The sequence below is a fragment of the Diabrotica virgifera genome, chromosome 7 (assembly GCF_917563875.1).
Source record: "Diabrotica virgifera virgifera chromosome 7, PGI_DIABVI_V3a".
NCBI classification, from domain to species: Eukaryota; Metazoa; Arthropoda; class Insecta; order Coleoptera; family Chrysomelidae; genus Diabrotica; species Diabrotica virgifera.
This window is the reverse complement of record NC_065449.1, coordinates 69121248-69142228: the sequence shown is the minus strand read 5'-3', so window position 1 is coordinate 69142228 and position 20981 is coordinate 69121248. Positions and strand designations below refer to the sequence as shown.

General features: G+C 32.1%; 1 protein-coding gene across 1 annotated transcript; it reads left to right on the top strand.

The window, feature by feature from the left end:
- Positions 1-20021: 20021 nt before the first annotated feature.
- On the top strand, positions 20022-20624 carry LOC126888521 (uncharacterized). The gene has a single exon (XM_050656863.1). The coding sequence runs from the start codon at positions 20022-20024 to the stop codon at positions 20622-20624; it is 603 nt and encodes a 200-aa protein (XP_050512820.1).
- The last annotated feature ends 357 nt before the right edge of the window (positions 20625-20981 follow it).

The following is a 20981-nucleotide window of genomic DNA, read 5'->3' as shown; positions in this document are numbered from 1 at the left end:
GGATAGCGATGAGAGGGGGGAAGGAGCTGTTAACTGTATCTCTGGTTCTCGATTATTTATTTCGTTGTTTCTTTTTTTTAATTTGTATGTACTTTTTACGTACATTACGAATATGTGTTATTTAAATAAACTAATTGTTATATACACCATCAAATTTGTTTAAACAATTTTTTTCAATTTTTTTAATAATATTTGATGTATCTTTTATTGTAAAACGTACATATTAGTTATACAGGGCGTAACAAAAATACAGGTCATAAATTAAATCACATATTCTGGGACCAAAAATAGATCGATTGGTCCTAACTTACGTTAATACAAATGTGCACATAAAAAAAGTTATAGCCCTTTGAAATTACAAAATGAAAATCGATTTTTTCAAATATATCGAATACTATTAGAGATTTTTTATTGAAAATGGACATGTATCATTCTTATGACAGGAACATCTTAAAGAAAAATTATAGTGAAATTTTTGCATCCCATAAAAATTTTATGGGGGTTTTGTTCCCTTAAACCCCCCAAACTTTTGTGTACAACCCAATTAAATTATTATTGTGGTACCATTAGTTAAACTCACTGTTTTTAAAACTTTTTGCTTCTTAGTATTTTTTCGATAAGGCAGTTTTTATCGAGTTGCGGCTTCTTTTTTAATATGTTTACATAAAAATTTTATGGGGGTTTGTTCCTTTACACCCCCCAAATGTTTGTGTACGTTCCAATTGAACTATTACTGCGGCACCATTAGTTAAACACAATGTTTCTAAAACTCTTTTGTCTCTTAGTATTTTTTCGATAAGGCACCTTTTATCAAGATGTGGCTTCTTTTTTAATATGGTTCAAAATATGCCTAAAAATGTAAATTATAAATAATAAATTTTCATACGATTACCAAGTCTTCATATTCGTTCTTAACCATATTATACAAATATGTGGTGGATTTGACGAATATTTAAAATATCTCAATAAAAACTGACTTTTCGAAAAATACTAAGAGGCAAAAAAGTTTTAAAAACATTGTGTTTAACTAATAGTACCACATTAATAATTTAATTGTAACAAACACAAAAGTTTGGGGGGGTTTAAAGGAAAAAAACCCCCATAAAAATTTTATGGGGTGTCAAAATTTTACTATAATTTTTTTGTAAGATGCTCCTGCCATAAAAATACCACATGTCTATTTTCAATAAAAAACCTCTTCTATATATTGGACAAAATCGATTTTCATTTTGTAAATTCAAAGGGCTTTAATTTTTTTTATGTGCATATTTATACTAAGGTAAGTTAGGTTCAATCGAACTATTTCTGATCCCAGAATATGCGATTAAATTTATGACCTGTATTCTTGTTACACCCTGTAATTATTATATTACTAATCCTATTCAATTATTCCTAAATCTAAAATTGGCTTATAATATTAAATTGAAAATAAAAAATCTCAAATAAACTATGATTTATTTCTTGATAAACATGCTACTAGATAAACGAAAAATGAAATGTAACAAAATTAGGGAGAGGATAAAAAGAACAAAATTATTTTCAGAAATTTTATACAATATTGTAATAATTGTATCTTACAACATTGAAAGTTTTAATTTTGAGATTGCAAAAAAACAAAATATATTTCATACATTTTGGTATGATAGCAAGACTATTAAAATAAAATTAAAGGAGGTTTATCTAGGAATACTTGTATTTTTATGAAAAACGTAACAATTATCAGTTACCCATTTATTATAAGTTTTTGTAAAGTCAAGTGCATATGATCCACTCCTATAATTGTCAACAAAGTCATCCTAAAAATATCGTAAAAGAATTTCCAAAAATTGTTTACACAATTTACATAGTTAATTAAATAACCACTTTATTAACAAAAAATATATCCGTAACGTACGCACAGAGTACATGAAGATTAAAAAAAAAACTCCAAAATAGATAATAGAGAAAGATTGAGGTTTTGATAACCGAAGTCCATAAACTATTTATATTTCTGTACTAACAAGTACTCGGTGCAACCAGTTTTGCAAGAGCAGATAGTTTATTTTAATAAAATATCTGATATAAAGGAGATCTGTTGATCGGATCGGCACTAGCGGTTCTTAGCTTAATTTCTAACCCCAATCAATTACGTTTTTCTCTTTTTTGGTGGTTCTGTAACTTCAGTTTTTCATTCATCTAATAGCATGTTTACTAAAAAAATATAACCTAGTTTATTTGAGATTTTCTTATTTCCATAGACCAATACTATTTTTAGAAACAATCGAATGGGATAATTTGTTTTTTCATACTTTAAATTATTACTAAGTTTAATAAAAAACTATGTATTATTATATTATTCATACATATGTATGTTTTGTGATTAAAATTACTTCAAATATTATTAAAAAAAACTTAAAAAATTATTTAAACAAATTTGATGGTGTATATAACAATTAATTTATTTAAATAATGCATACTCGTACTGTACGCAAAAAGTACATACAAATTAAAAAAAAGAAACGTCGAAATTCATAGGCCAGAACAAGAGATACAGCTAACATTTCCCATTTCCCCCTTCTCATCGATCTCCCAAGTTTCGAGGCCGGCCGATTTTAAGGGTCACATTTTGAAGTTTTGTGGACGATTTGTTTGAAAGTATATATTTTTTATACTTGGTACATTAAAACTCTTTCCAATGTGACTGATTTGATTTCGTCATTTTTATAAAGAAAGCTGCTGTGAATTAAAAAATGGGGGGCGGTAACTTCGTCCCTAATTGTCCTAGGACAATTTTTTCTTTTTTAAATTTGTATAAAAATTCAGTCTTTCTAAATGTGAAAAATAATTTTTCTACGGGTAATGGTTAAAAAGTTATTCTAATTGTTTATAAGCAAGAAATCGACATGTTCTTGCAAAATAATTTTGCGATACTTAGAATTATTTTTTGTCATTCTTTTTAATTAAGTTATTAGCATAAATCTTCTTCTTTCATAAACTATCCAAAGTATTACTGTAACTTCATCATTTTCTGACTTATAGTGTTACAAAAAAAATTAATTTGGGATAAACAAATTAAATAACTTTTAAACTATTTGACCAATTGTTATGAAATTTAGTGTGTAATTTAAGCATCAGAAGTCCCAGTATTACTTGTAATAAGAAGATTCTAAGTTCATTTTTAGATAAGTTATGAATATTTATAAAAACTCAAAATTTATGAATTATTTTGCAATTTTCTAAGCAACCAATAAGAATAGACATATTCAGCGGGAGCCATATTGAAGTTTTTTATATGGTTTATGAGTTTCTTACTTCCAAATTTGTTTAAAATGCTTAGCCATTTGGCAATAAACGAAAAAAGCGAAAATTTAGCGTTTTTTGATCTTCAATTGTTTATAACTATGTATATCGTCAAAATCGGCTGCAGGAAACATATAGGTGATTATTATAGATGTTCACACTACTTAAAAAATTTGGTTTCGGCCTGGAGGGGGTTGTGTCACCAACAGGCTATTTTTTCCTTATTTCTCTGAACTACTGATACAAGCAGCGATACCTTCTGCTACTGATACAGCGATACTGAGACAGACAAATACACTATGAAATTTGTATGGCGATACTGATACTTGCCACATCTATCGACACCAATCTCAACCTGAATGGCGCCCTAAAGGCCCCCATTCATATTGAGATCGGATACATGACTATTTGGCTGTATCGGTATCGCTGTACCAGTGTCACAACTATATCTTTTCGTCGTCTACAACTCTATCGCCGTCTGCATCACTGTCGTGAAACGGATACAAATCTCATGATACGTGTATCGCAACTTGTTGCTAAACATGTATCGATACCAATCTCAACGTGAATGGAGCCCTTAAGGGCCTAATTTACGTTGAGATCGGTATTAATACATGTATCGCGACAAATGACGATACAAGTATCATGAGATTTGTAACTGTATCAGTACTTACAGTACCTACATGTTGAGATCATCTCTTGAAACATCAGCTGAAATAAAATTTTCTTCAATTCACATTTACTTAGAAAGGAAGTTGCAGTCGTTACTCGTGCATATCGTAGAAGCAGCTACGTTGTTAGATAATATTTCAAAAACGGATAATATTTCAAAAGGTATTTGGCTAAGGGAACAGCTACGAAGATTTAAAATTTACTACGGCAATTTCTCCTCAATTATACTTAGAAATATATGACTCTTAAATTGGTATCAAGTCTCACGACAGTGATACAGACGGCGATACCTTGGGATACTGATGCAGCGATACTGATACATGAGACCGCCAAATACACTGCGAGATTTGTATCGCGATCGAGATAGTGATACTTACGACAGTATCGATACCGACCTTAATATGAATGGAGGTCTTTAAAAGAAAAATCGGCGTATTAAACTGCTCTTCAAAAGTTAGGGATATAGAAAATTATGCTGATTTTCAGAGTTGATTTTTTCGCGAACAGACGGATTCCGCTGTTTTTTTTTTATTTTATATTTTTCTTTAGTATTTACACAATTGTGAAAAGGTTTACCGTGCTAGTAGTGATGTTGAAAAAGTAACTATTCGTTACAAAGTACTCGTTACTTGCGAATACCGAAAGTAACGATTACTATTCAGAGAAACAAATCGTTACTTTGATTACTCTGATTACTTCGTACCAATCGTTGATTACTTTGATTACTCTGATTACTTTGATTACTCTGATTACTTTGATTACTCTGATTACTTTGATTACTTTGATTACTCTGATTACTTTGATTACTCTGATTATTTCGATTACCCTGATTACTTTGATTACTCTGATTACTCTGATTACTTTGATTACTCTAATTACTTTGATTACTCTGATTACTTTGATTACTCTGATTACTCTGATTACTTTGATTACTCTGATTACTTTGATTACTCTGATTACTTCGTTACTTCGTACCAATCGTTGAATACTTTGAATACTGTGATTACTCCGTTTACTTTGATTACTCTGATTACTTCGTTACTTCATACCAATCGTATCAGATCGAGTATCGACAGAGCGAGTATCTACTTTGATTACTCTGATTACTTCGTTACTTCGTACCAATCGTATCAGAAGAGTGAGTAACGATTATTGTATCTACAACCATTACACTTGATTACTTTCATACTTTCTAGACTGACCGTAAAAATGTGGAAATGATAATGTTTTTACAGTATGTTCAATGATCAACAACTTTAATTTTGTATGCGTTGCATTGGTTTTATTAGAATTAGACCAGGGCATTTATCACTAAAAGCACCAGAATAAATTGATTTTTAAATAGAGCACCTAGAGACTTGCGACTTTTTGCGTTGTGTTCAGCATGAACTCAAGAAAAAGGTTACAATAGGAAAATGGGTAGGAATTAGAAATGCATAAGTGCATTTGAAAATGTATAAAATGCATCCAAAAGTGCATAAACATGTCAAAATCAGTATACGGTCAGATTTTGTTATTCGGGGGGTTTTTGGGGTCACTGAACATGGAATATGCAATCAGAACTGACCTCCGAAGTACCTCTGGTATCCAGGGTTATTCAAAGGTACGTCATCTAGAGTTTAGAGGGTTTTTGTCACTTAATTGATGCAAACAGATTACTCGAGGGTTTTTACGATCTTCTTTAAATGCCACCATCTCCGCTGCGGAGGTCGGCAATCATCATAGCTATTCGTATTTTAGAGACGGTTGCTCTGAAAAGTTCATTTGATGTACATCCTTACCACTCTCTCAGGTTGCGCAGCCATGATATTCTGCGTCTCCCTATGCTTCTCTTTCCTTGAATATTTCCCTCCATAAACAATTTAAGCAAGCTGTATCTCTCTCCACGTGACATATGTCCGAGATATTCCAATTTTCTTATTTTGATGGTATTTAGGATTTCCATCCCTTTATTCATCTTTCTCAGAACCTCTTTGTTTGTGACGTGTTCTGTCCACGATATTTTCAGAATTCTTCTGTACACCAACAGCTCGAATGATTCTAGTTTTTTCATTGATGCAGCATTCAAGGTCCAAGCTTCCATTCCATAAAGCAAAGTCGAGAAAACGTAGCACCTAGCCAAAGTAACTCTTAGCTCCAACTTCAAATCTCTTGTGCAGAGCACTTTTCGCATTTTGTTAAAATTTGCTCTAGCCTTTTCTATTCTGATTTTGATTTCCTGTAAGTAATCTCCTGTGGAGTTGATCATTGTTCCAAGGTATGCATATTGGTCGACTCGTTCGATATTGGATCCGTTTATGAAGAGATTTTCGTTATTTCTTTGAGTTTTCGATATTCTCATAAACTTTATCTTCTTGACATTTATTGTTAACCCGTATTCTTGTCCAAACTCCGATATTCTGGTCACTAGCCTCTGAAAATCCCCAATATTTTCAGCTAAGATGACAGTGTCATTCGCATATCTAATGTTGTTAATGGGAACACCGTTTACCTTTATTCCAGCTGTTGCACCCTCAAGAGCTTACTTCAAGATCTCTTCCGAGTAGGCATTAAAAAGAATTGGCGACAACATGCATCCCTGTCTCACTCCACTTCTGATTTCAATTTCCTCTGACAGCTGATCGTTAACACGTACTTTTGCTCAATGCTTATAGTATAAATTCGATATAATCCTGAGGTCATTTGTGGTCTATGTTCTTTGATTCCAGGACATGCATTAATTGTTAATGTCGTACTTTGTCAAATAATTTATTATAGTCAATAAAACACGCATATATATCTTGATTGACGTCCAGGCACCTTTGTATAAGTATGTTAAGTGAAAAAAGAGCTTCACGAGTTCCCAGGCCTTTGCGAAACCCAAATTGCGTATCATTAATGTATGTATATGTCCAGTTTATGATATATTTATAAACAGAAACATATATTCATAAACATATAAACAAGTGTACATGTACAACTATACGCTTTCAGTCGAAAGTACTACGGACCATAACAAATGCATCTTCTTGGTTTATATCAAACAGGGAAGTCCGAGACGATCCCAAGTAGGCACAGTTAAGGAAATAGTAAGTGAATACAGCAGCCGCTATTTGGTGAAATTGAAAAACCACCCAAACAATCTTGCACTAATCCTGATAGATAATAGTGAGCACTGAATAGAATAGAATATAATAGAATAGAAATATGCTTTATTGTCTTGAAAAAATTTAACAATTTTATAGACAAAGCTTACAAGAATCATAAATAAAAACAATAACAAATACAATAACAAATACAATTTACTAAAATTATACAAATCGTCAATATAAATACAACATAATAAAGTCAAATAAAAATCAGTAACAATCTATTGCAAAATTAAAAAAAAATTGCAAATTGCGTAATCTACCTTAAGAAATTTAATAAGAAATTTAATAAGTTATTTAATAAGTTATGCTGCTGCATATGACACTCAAATATAGATTAAGATTCTACTTATACATAACAATACTGTAATTTCTTAGTTATTGGTTAAGAAACTCTGCTATTGAATAATATGGTCTTTCAGATAAATAGGCTTTAGTCATTTTACGGAACTTGGGGAAAGATGTTGCAGATTTAAGTTGTAGAGGGAGATGCTTGTATAGTTTTTTTGCAGAATATAATATAGATTTCTTTATTAACTCACTGGACGGGATCGGTAAATAGATGTCAAAAGTAGAATTTCTGGTGGAATAGTCATGTCTAGGTCTTTCTGGAAAAACATGTAGATGTTTACGAATTAAGCAAACAGTTTCTAAAATATATAAAGAAGGTAATGTTAGAATTCTGTGATCTTTGAAGTAGCTTCTGCAATGTGTTGTTCTTCTGAGGCCAAACAGATATCTGATTGCTCTTTTTTGCAATTTAAAAATAACATCGGATTGGGCAGCTGTACCAAAACCCCAAAAAGGCAGACCATATCGAAGATGGGACTCGAACAATGAAAAGTATGTTATTTTGGAAGAGGCTAAATCCATTTCCTTAGAGACAGATCTTATTGCAAAGCAAGCTGAGGATAGTTTCTTGCTTAACACATCGATATGAAGGGACCATTTAAGGTTGCTATCTAAAAAAATACCAAGAAACTTTACAGAATCAACGATACTGATCTGGCTGTTATGAAGAGGTAAGGGTTGAAGAGTTCCTTTATAGGGTAATGCTACTGTTTTATCTACGTTAAAAGAGAGTAAATTAGAATCTGACCAGGATTTTATTGTGAGTAGATCAGAAGTTATAGTAGCATGAAGAGTTGCGATATTTGAGTTGCTCCAAGTGATACTGGTATCGTCAGCAAAAAGAAAAACTTTTCCATCGATTTTTAAACTAGTGATGTCATTAATAAAGATAAGGAAAAGTAGAGGACCCAATACTGAACCTTGCGGTACCCCACATACAACATTTTTGAGACTAGAGTCTGTATCATTTGCTCTAACCAGTTGTTTCCTATTTTCCAAGTAAGATTGAAACCAGTTCAAAGAAATACCTCGAATTCCATAGAAATCTAGTTTTTTTATCAAAATGTCGTGATTTACACAATCAAAAGCTTTGGCATAATCACAAAAAACAGTGGCAGTGTGGAGATTATTGTTTAATGCTTGATAAACCTCATGTGGTACAGAAAACATGGCATCGGTGGCAACAGACTCGGAAACTGAAGAGCCACAAACCATTGGAGCTACCATATAGGTTCTTAGGTTCTAAGCGAAGTACTTAGTGTTAAAGGCACATTTCAATAATCTAAGAGACTATTGGAGTTATTGTTATCACTGGATAACAAATCCAAATTTATAGATAGATACATCCTTTTGTACAAACAAAAAAACATGTTTATAATTTTTATGTATGGATTCACTCACCATAGATAAAACCCTTATTCACCACCAACCCTTCTTCTATACCTCTATGTACGTTTAATTTAAAAATATTTACCTTATTCTGACTTCTCCAAAAATTAATAAATAAACGTCTATGAGGCAGTTAACGTGTTAAAATAGTTTAGTACCGAGAAATTGCGAGTCGTAAAGTTCCACGAACTTCCTTGACACGTTCTTGTGTTGAGTTAAATATCTACTTTTATTTATGGTTACGCATTAACAAAAGTGGTTTTTGAAAATTCAAAAGCCCCTCATAAATTTCTAATACAACATATGGACTTACAACTGAGCGACAGGTCTAGTTGTGCCCGTTACAAAGGAAGTTGAAGTACTTTTTTGAATTAGTGTAGTGTGTGTGATAAAGTTATTTGTCTTGTCTTGTCAATTGTGTATTATTCCGAATTTCGAGAAAAGTTGTAACGAATGAGCCATATGTCCCATATTATGGGAACCATATGTGTGCTTTTTGACCATCGAAATACAATGGACAAAAGGATAAAGGATTATTTTTTAATTTTCCACACTTGAGATAGTAGATTGAAAAAATCTACTAATTTAATAGTTGTAAAAATATATTTTTACTTCTTGTATTTCGATGGAGACTTTCTAATGTAACAAGTTCTTCTGTTACACAATTTTTTTAATTCAAAAACAATCAACAATTGAGCAGTGTTAGTTATATTGTTACTTTAATTAAGTAAGTGCCAATGAAAAGTACTTAAATTGTGAACAATTTTCTTTTAATTTAAGAAACATTGTTGTTGTAATAAACATTGATATAATTTCAATACATTGAACTGCTCTGCGTACAGACAATTTAAAATCTTCAAATTTTTAAAATTGTTTTGGTCAAATTGCGTTAAGGGGATGGGTACGAACTTTCGGTTTCAATGCTATTTAAATGGGATTCATTTTTTTCGAATCCTGAGAAAACTAATAAGTATTTTTGAAAAATTAAAACGCAGAATGAAATATTACGTTATTACCGAAGGCGAAGGTCCCTGTAAACTTCTATAATGTTTATTTTAATAAGTTACAGGGGCGAAAAAAAAAGGAGAAAATTTAGTGTGATTTTTAATTTCAAATATCTCACCCAAAAGAAACTTTATATTCATTCTAAGGGACTTTCGGCTCTCGGCAATAAAGTAATCTTTCATTCTGCGTTTAAATTTTTCAAAAATAGGTACTTATTAGTTTTCTCAAGATTCGAAAAAAATTATTATATTTAAAATACATTGAAAATTTTGGCAGGCGTCAAAATTTTGCATTTTGTTCCTTTCCCCTTGATAGATTTTTTAATGAACTACCCTTCCGTAAATGGTTTGTTATGTTAAGCAATCTATTTTGAAATATTAAGGACTTTTTGATTACTTAATGCTGAATTGTGTTCTTTACATTTTTTAAAAGCGCTTTGTTGTCCGTCTAATGAGTTTTGTAAAGAGCCAATTTTATTTTGTCTGAATTGAGATTCAAATTTATCACATTCAATTTTGTGTTTCATGTAGTGGTGAGGCAAACGTAATTTCTTTGAATAGGTACTCTTATAGATTCTTTGCAAATTAAGCATAGTGCTTTAATAAAATTATATAAAGAAATATTTTTTTAAAAATGAATAACCATTTTCAATTAAATATTTTTTTCTTTATTAATTAACTTTTCATTAAATTCACACTTTTTCTCATTAATTTTTTTTTCTGTGGCATTTTATTTATTTTTTCTATGATAAGACCTGAATTATTTTACCAAATTAAAAATAACTTGTATTACGTATCTACTCATTAAGTATCTACTGTCGTTGTAGTGAAATACACCTTCCCATTATTCTGTTAGCCCGCATTGTTGCCATCGGCCACATTTCGGCATGACACTAAGTTTTTTGATTTTTTCTAAAATTATATTGGTGCTTTGGCGGGCCTTCAAAAAGGCGCAAAGGGCCGCATGCGGCCCGCGGGCCAAAGTTGCCGACCCCTGCATACTGTATCGTATTGTATTATTCTTATTATTGTATGTTATTGTATTATATTGAATTGTATTATTGTATTTTATTGTATTGTATTATATGTATTATTTTATTTTATTGTTTTTATTTTTGTATTATAAATAGCTTAAATAAAAATAAAAAACTTAAAATATGTTTACATTTGTTAGAAAACCTAATTTAATTTAAAACTTGTTTATCTACAATTATTTGATATAGAATTTATTCTGTTAAAAATTATAAAAAGCAAAATGTGCCCGATATAATTTTGTACAGACATTAATTAATTAATAATCAAAAATGACGTTTTTTAATAAATTCTACTAAAATTTTTTCGGCCCGGTAAGATATTATTGTATATTTTCTGGATCATTTGAAACAAAAAAGGTATTTTGTAATTTTTCTTTTAAATTGATCGTTTTCGAGCTATAAACAATTTAAAACTGAAAAAAACCACAAATGACGATTTTCAAGACCCAAAAACACAAGTAAAATATATTATTGTTGTAATCATCAAGTATCTAAATTCAAATTACTTAAACTTTTTTCTATCGGGTCTCAATTTTTGGCAAGATTTATTCTAAAATATTTTTTTTAATTGTTACGAACCTGCAAAACTGCATTAATAACTAAAAAACAAAGTTTTTAAATGAAATAAGCCCAAAATCCTTTCGAGAACTGATAGAAGAAGGTTTGAATTCAATTTAGGTACTTCGTAATTTCAAAAATGTTATTTTTTAACTATGTTTTTAGCCTTAAAAATTGCCATTTTCCTTTTTTTTTGGTTTTAATTTGTGTTTAACTCGAAAATTATCAACAAGAGAAAAATTACAAAACACCTTTTTTGTTTCGAATGATTCAAAAATCTAAAATTCTAATAAATACCTACACGGGCCGAAAAAATTTAATAAGAATTTATAAACAAAGTCATTTTTTAATTATTAGATAACTAAGTAGTCTGGTCAAAATTATATCAGGCGCCCCTATTGTTATTTGTAATTTTTAAAATCATAAATTACATATCAAATTTATGAAAATAAAAGGCAAATATCGAGCAACTAGGTGATATCTGCCTTTTATTTCCATAAATTTCATTTATTCGAGCATTCAATCATCTCCTATTTTACATATAATCATTTTATCCATTAAACAGATCGGTGAAGGTCATTGTTATATCTGAATACCTATACAAAATACCTACCTACTGAGAAATACGATTCTCGATATGATTACCGGTACTCAAATACAAAAGTAACAAAAGTAATCATAGTAATCAAATCATTTTTATCCCTTAAACAGATCGGTGAAGGTCGTTGTTATATCGGAATACCTATAAAACATACCTACCTACCGAGAAATACGATTCTCGATATGATTACCGGTACTCAAATACAAAAGTAATCAAAGTAACGAATAGTGTAAATGATTACTTGTTATATGGGAATACCTATACAAAATACCTACCTACTGAGAAATACGATTCTCGATATGATTACCGGTACTCAAATACAAAAGTAACGAAAGTAATCATAGTAATCAAAGTAACGAATACTGTAAATGATTACTTGTTATATCCGAATACCTGTACAAAATACCTACCTACCTACCTACCTCCTGAGAAATACGATTCTCGATATGATTACCGGTACTCAAATACAAAAGTAATCATAGTAATCAAAGTAACGAATACTGTAAATGATTACTTATTACATCCGAATACCTATAAAAAATACCTATCTACCGAGAAATACGCTTCTCGGTACGATTACCGGTACTCAAATACAAAAGTAACGAAAGTAATCATAGTAATCAAAGTAACGAATACTGTAAATGATTACTTGTTATATCCGAATATCTACACAAAATATCTATCTACCGAAAAATACTCAATACAAAAGTAATCAAAGTAATCAAAGTAACGAATACTTGAAATGATTACTTTATTCAAAAGTAACGATTTGTATTGATTACTCGAAAGTAACTATAATCAACATCACTACGTGCTAGGTCTAGTTTGCATGGAGGAAGAGCTCTGAATTGGGTAGGGGTTTTTCAGTACTTTGTGAAAGACAGACCTGGATGGGGAAGTCCTTAACCCCAACACGGCGCGTCCCAATGGCTGATAGGGAACGTTCCTGTAGATATACAGGACAGGTACGAATAAGGCTTCGCCAAATAAGTACCGGCGGATCAACTGAGGACATGACACAGGACAGCAGCTGTGTCATTAGTGTAACAGGTGCGGTGCCATAAAGTCGCAGGCGACAGTCAAATAATGATTTAACCGGCTGCGATACTGCGAACCTAAACCTAAATAAAAACCGAATGTGCGCCGGTATAAGCAATCAACCGTTACCAGGAGGTACGGAAGGGCACTCTATTGTCCTGGGGTTGAGAAATCGGCCCCGAAGGTGGATGAGCTGAAAATTCAGTCAACGGCAGTGGAATCAGGAAAGCAACGGGAAACTACCTGATTATAACTTCCCTAGTAACTCATGATGACAGATGTTAATAATGTAAATATATTTACTAATCATGGGACTCGGAATCCAAGATTCGGCGTGGGAAACAGCAGGGTTTCCCCAGTCGTCAGCAAGCGAATTCCCTGTAATTCATCAAATTTGGTAATAGATAAGGAATGTTTAATAGCGACTTGGAATATTACAAGTATGTTTGAATCTGGAAAGATTCACAATACGATCAAGGAAATGCGAAGGTTAAATATAAATATCTTAGGTATAAGCGAGATGAGGTGGCCGGGTTCTGGCCATATGACGATAGATAATTATGAAATTTACTACTCTGGTGAAGAAGGTTTGCAACATAGAAATGGTGTGGCATTTATTTTAGAACAAAATGTCGCAAAATCAGTAAAAAATATCGTGCTATACTCAGATAGATTAATAATGTTACAAATAAAAACAAATCGTACAGACTTAAACATCATTCAGGTATATGCACCTACACAACAATATGACGATGAAGTTGTCGAAAGCTTTTATTCAGATCTAGACTATTTATTATCACTCACAGGAAGCCAAGATATAAACATTGTATTGGGGGATTTCAATGCCAAGGTTGGAAGAGGTAGTGAAGAAGATGTCGTTGGCAAGTTTGGTTTAGGAACGAGAAACGACCGTGGAGATAGAATGATTAGATTTTGTGTAGAAAAACAATTAGTAATATCCAACACTTTTTTTGACTTGCCTAAGCGACGACTTTACACCTGGAAATCTCCTATGGACACTTGTGGAAGAATAGTAAGAAATCAAATTGATTATATCTGTATATCAAAAAGATATAGAAATGCTATCTTGTCCTCCAAAACATATCCAGGAGCGGATGTACCCTCCAACCACAACTTACTAGCAGCTAAAGTATTACTTAAATTTAAAAAGATTAAAAAACCCAAAATATCTCCTAGGATCAGCAAAGATAAACTTTCAAATGCAAAAGTGAAAGAAATAGTAACCGATAAATTAGAAGATCAGTTTCAGAAATTGGGAAATAAAAATTCAGAAGAACAATTATGGGAGTCATGCAAAGAAACATTGGAAAAAGTCCAAGAAGACCATCTAATGGAAAATCAGCGTAGGAATAAGCAACAGTGGATCACAGAAGAGATATTGAATTTAATGGATGTAAGAAGAAAATATAAGAATGCTAATCTGACAGAATACAAAAAGCTAAACAGTATGATTCGAAGAAAAATAAGATCAGCTAAATCAGAGTGGCATAAACAACAATGTAAAGAAATTGAGAACTACGAGCGTATCTATGACGCATTCAATATGCACAAAAAACTGAAAGAAGTTGCAGGACTGAATAAAAAATGTAATCCTCCACTAATCGAAGATAAAAACGGAAAAATTATAATCGATATCGAAGGTCAACTAATACGATGGACAGAATATATAAAGGAATTATTCGATGATGAAAGAAGCGAACTAGAAACGCTAAATGACATAAGCGGTCCTCCAATAACTAAGGAAGAAGTGCAATACGCTATAAAGAACGCAAAAAACGGCAAGGCGATCGGACCAGATGGGATTTACGTAGAAACACTAAAGCTTTTAGGTGCCGAGGGCATTAAGATACTTACGAAATTGTTCAACTTAATCTACGAAAGCGGAAAAATTCCTAAAGATTGGCTTAAATCCTCATTTGTTGTACTACCAAAAAAACACAGAGCCACAAAATGCAGCGACTATCGCACCATCAGCCTAATGAGTCATGTATTGAAAACGTTTCTCAGAATAATTCATCAAAGAACATATAGAAGAATTGAGGAAAGAATCTCAAGTACTCAATTCGGTTTTCGCTGTGGCCTTGGAACGCGTGATGCACTATTCGCAACTCAAGTTTTAATTCAAAGATGCAGAGATGTAAATCATGACGTTTTCATGTGCGCGATTGATTTTGAAAAGGCCTTTGATAAAGTTCGCCATGAAAAAGTGCTACATATTCTCAAAACTACCGGTCTGGACGGTAGGGACATTAGAATAATCGCAAATTTGTATTGGGGCCAGGCTGCATGTATTAGGGTTGCGAATCAGTGCTCTGAAGAAGTAAAAATCAAGCGCGGAGTTCGACAAGGCTGTATATTGTCACCAATGTTGTTTAATCTTTACGCTGAAACAATCTTAAATGAAGTGTTGGAAAACGCAAAAGAGGGAATACTCATTAATGGTATGCTTATGAACAATATCAGATACGCAGATGACACCTTGTTGCTGACTGGATCAATTGAACATCTTCAAGCGTTATTGAACCGAATGGTGGCATTCTGCGCGATATATGGACTCAATCTCAACGCAAGAAAAACAAAGTTTATGGTCATTAGTAAACAGGCAGCCGTAAATAATAATAACTATAACGTAACAATCGGTAATGACTCAATTGAACGAGTAAGTAATCTTGTATATCTGGGTACTCATATTAATAAAAGCTGGAACCCTAGTACAGAAATAAAAAGTAGAATTGCCAAAGCAAGAACAAGTCTTATGAAATTTAAGAAAATCCTGTGCAGTCATGATCTAAATTTGGAACTTCGCATAAGAATGGTCCGATGTTATATATTCCCAGTACTACTTTACGGGGTCGAAGCATGGACACTGACAGAATCGCTTTTAAAAAACCTAGAAGCATTTGAAATGTGGGTCTACCGCCGTATTCTAAAGATCAGTTGGGTAGAAAGAGTCACAAACGAAAGGGTTTTGCAACGTTTGAATAAAAGTTGCGAAGTAGTGAACACGGTTAAAAGGCGCAAATTGGAATACTTTGGTCACATAATGCGTCACCCAGAAAAATATGACATACTTCACCTTGTCATGCAAGGTAAAATAATGGGAAAAAGAAGTGTGGGCCGCCGTACAACTTCTTGGCTTAAAAACCTACGCCAATGGTTTGGGAAAACTAGCACTGAACTATTTCGTGCGGCTGTAAATAAGACAATGATTGTTAATATGCTGGGCAACATGAGAGCCAACGATCGACAAGCGGTCTCGGCACCTTAAGAAGAAGAAAAGGTTTACTTAAACTTATTTTTTGTACTTATACCGGGTGAAGAAAAGAAATGTTTTTCTTATGTTGAGTTTGAGACACCCTGTAGGGAGAACGAGGTACAGATGTGAGTATATATCAGAATTGTATTATAGTCTTATATTTTGTGAACATGTTGTTGTTCGAATGTCCCTGATATCTTTAGAAACAAAAAAAAATAGACGGTTTTGTAATTTAACATGTGTTTTAACCGAAACAAAAGTTTAAGACACCTTGTAGGGGAAAAAGGCACAAAAGTGAGTATACCTCGATATTATGTTGTACTCTCTATTCGGTAGGGATACACCGGTCACGGATTAATAAAGAAACAAACGAATCGGCAGGTCGATTGTAATATTTTAGGTATACCAGTAACATAAGCGTAGACCTCGGGTGCGTAGAGGGCCAATATCTATTTAATTATTGAATTTTTAGTAATTTTTTGATTAAAATTTAATAAACAGGATAATTTAAGGAAAAATAATAAGATAAATAATAAAATACAATGCACCCTTGTTAGAAATACCTTTCTTAGCAAAAACTTAATACTAACTTAGGAGTAAGATTATGCAAAACACCTGACTAGAACATTTTCCCGAGCAGATGCGAAGAGACTTCCTTGACTAAAAGAACAATTAGGATTTACCCGCAAGTAATATTTTAAATACGAAAAAATATATAGATTAGTGCCGATTCGATATGCGGTGTACCATCCAATATGCGGTCTACCGCAGAGTAACTAATTCGTTATGTGGTCTATCACAGAGTAGTTATTTCGATATGCGGCCACCACTAAATAATGTTAATGCATTCAGTAAATTTTGCAACTACTCGTATATACAGTATGGTGCAAATGAAAGGAATAAATTCTTTATTTCGTAAACCGATGACATTAGGGAAAATCCCGAAACAGGTCGATTTTTGTTTTTAAATTATGATATTTTGAATGAAGTAAAAGACAGACGTACTCTCAATCATGTATTGTAACTTCCGACGACCGGTTTCGCTCTCTAAAGTATGCAGAGCATCTTCAGGTCAACGGTTACAAGTAACTAAATGATTCAGTTACAAGGAGGTACTACCTCAGTATTCATTAACATGATATATCTGCTTAAGTTATGCTAACGGGATATGGTGGAATAGACGGAGAATGTTGCAAAGGTAAACAAGTTTATGGAATTTGGGAATTTTTGAGGGTGAAGAGATAGTTGGTGAAAGACAACCAACAAATCTGTACCTGTTATTTTGTTTGTGAAGTAGACTAAAGTGAATGCCATATATACAATTTTTTTAAAATGTGATGGTTTTAAAGATTTTTATTTCTATTTATTAAAAGATTTTTGTTTTTATTTATATTTATTAAAGACTTCTATTTATTAGTGTATGTGTTAGTGTAAGACTAACAACGTTTGGATCAAAACGGGTCGATATCTAATATATATGTTAGATGTGGACGTGCAGCTGTAACCTAAATTGCTAAAGTCAATACTCCTTGATGTTTTAATGAGAGGAGTAGTGGTCGTAAAAAGGATGAAACATCGGAAAGCTTAAAAATTGTAGCTAAAAGGGTATATTAGCAGTCATATAGTAATAACAGTAATAAATGTGAATTGATAGACAACAATGTAGGTACATGAAATTGAGATATAAATTAAAGGGTGAGAATTAGAGTAGAAAAGAAAAGAAAGGAAGGGATTAAAATTCAGTTGAAAGTAATTGATTGTAAATTGAGACTATGTATTATTGATATAAGCAGTGAAGAAACATTAATAAACTATTGAAACAGATAAAAGAAAGGAATAGTAATAAAATATATTTTGGGGGTATACCTACAATGTGTTTTAAAATATGTCAATAAACCCATTCAACATATGATATTTTGGCATATATATCATACTAGTGTCGTCATCCATCTGGGGGTGATGACGTAATCGATGATTTTTTTAAATGAGAATAGGGGTCGAGTGCTAGCTCATTTGAAAGGTCATTAAATTCACTATTTAGTCATATAAACATTTACACAATTATTTGTACAGGGCGTGCAAAAAAATTTTTAATGAAATTATTTGACAAAAAAGAAGAATGTATGTAGTTTATTTAATTCAAAATACATTTTACTGTTGCCCAGAAACAGAAAAAATGTTTATTTCAAAAATAAACATTGCTTTTCGATTAAATTCAATGTTCAAGCCAGCTCCCGCCAGCCACCTGTTTCTTAGGAAGTTTGAACATTTAATTTAAGCGAAAAACAATGTTTATTTGTGATATAAACATTTTTTTTACTGATTTCTAACAGCAATAAAATGTATTTTAAATTAAATAAATTATATAGATTCTTCTTTTTTTGTCAAATAATTTAAATTAAAAAAATTTTTTGGGCGCCCTGTATAAACAATTATGTAAATGTTTATATTAATAAATAGAGAATTGAATGATCTTCCAAATGAGCTAGCACACGACCCCTATTCTCATTTAAAAAAATCATCGATTACTTCATCACGCCCATATGGATGACGTTACTAGTATGACATTTATGGCAAAATATCATAATTTAAAAATAAAAATCGACCTGTTTCAGGATTTTTCCTTAAAGTCGCCGGTTTACGAAATAACGAATTTATTCCTTTCATTTGCACCATACTGTATAGTAACAAAATAAAGCTCACTTTTTGACCTATTTTAATTACGGTAACTGTCTTGGCATTTTACTTATTCAAGTGAAAGTACTTAACTACCCAAATAGGTGCAAAACCAAATTAGAGAAAGTATGACAAACTAATGCAATTTTAATAGGTAATTTAACTAAATGGGTCGACAAACAAATCAGGAATGCTATAAGAAACTATAAGGACATTTGTTATCTTCCAGTTGAATTTATTCTGTCGAATTGGTAACGCCTTATATTGTTAATTTTGTGAGAATCTGTTCGTGCTGTTTAACCGAAAATGCCAAGACGTGTTTTAGATGTAGATACTCTAATTTGTAACCTACATAAGTACTTTATTGCGGAAAAAAACAATGGTGGTCCTTTAAAATCGGTAACGTCTGTACAACAACGCGTGTGCGATGCTTTAGGAATTAGCGAATCAAAATTAAGATCTACAATTAAAAACGAGAATAGTGAAGTGCCGGGAAACGATCACCACCATACTCGCCTGTTATTAAAAACGAACGATATGTTCGAAGGACGAAAATTTGAAATTCGTAATATCATATATCAAATGCGTGCAAATAAGGAACATGTGACTTTAGATACAATTTTACTTAAGTTAAAAGAGAGGAAATTTGGTGACATCGGCAGAACAAGTTTATGGCAAGTCCTACATAACATAGGATTCAAATTTAAAAAAGAGGATAACAGAAAAGCGCTTTGTGAAAGAAGTTCTGTTGTACACAAGAGAATTGAGTTTCTGAGAAAATATAACAAATTTAAAGAAGAAGGGTCAACTTTTGTATATTTAGACGAAACATGGATATTTTCTAAGGGTGCTACCAAGAGAATATGGCAAGATGACAACATAAAATCGATCAAGCATACTAGTGGAGAAGGGAAGTGACATATAATTCTGCACGCGGGAGGGAAGACAGGCTTTATAGAAGGTGCTGATTTAATATTTTCGTCTACATAAAAAAACAGTGACTATCATGACAATATGAACACGGAAATGTTTGTGAAATGGTTGCGTGAAAAACTTCTTCCCGGATTAAGTGAGCCCAGCGTAATTATTTTAGACAATGCGCCTTATCATTCAGAAATACTAAACAAAAGTCCAACAAATTCGTGGAATGTAGATAAGATTAAAGAATGGCTAACAAATGAACGCATATATATTCCACAGCATATATTAAAGTCTGAGTTGTTACGTTTGGCAAAAGAACATGCAAAACCAAAAATCTTTGTGGTGGATCAGGTTATTGAAAGTTACGGGCATCAAGTTTTACGTCTTCCACCATACCACTGCCAGTTTAATCCCATCGAATATATATGGGGAATAGCAAAACAATATTACGACAACCATATTGGGCCTAATGGGTATACAGACGAAGCGGTTTGGGAAACTTGGCGAGAAGCACTTTCAATTGCAACTCCAGAAGTATGGCGGAACTGTATATACAAGTGCGAAAAATTAATTGAAGATTGGTGGATTCGTGAAAATAAAATTAACGAAATAAGCCCAATCATAATAACAATTAACGGTGACGACAGCGATGATGATGACAGCGATGGCGATGATAGTGTGAACAATAACGACTAAATCATTTTAGTAAAAAAAATTGGTACGTATATTGACTTAATAATATTTAGCATTTTACTTAAATATTTGATGTTTACATAATGCCCTGCTGTAGGATTACCGGATCCTTTTCAAGGCGTGATCATTTTAGTAGGTGTGATTTGTTTGAAATCGAAACTATTTGTAGATATTGTAGGTACATACGTAATATTATAATATTGTTTTTAATAATTTTTATTTACGGGAAAAATACCCCATTATACATATAAACTATAAAATATACATGACTAACATAGAAAACATGCGATCTGAAAAAAAAATAAAACAAGCTAAAATTAGTTTACAATGTCATATAATTGCTTTTTACACGCGTCAATT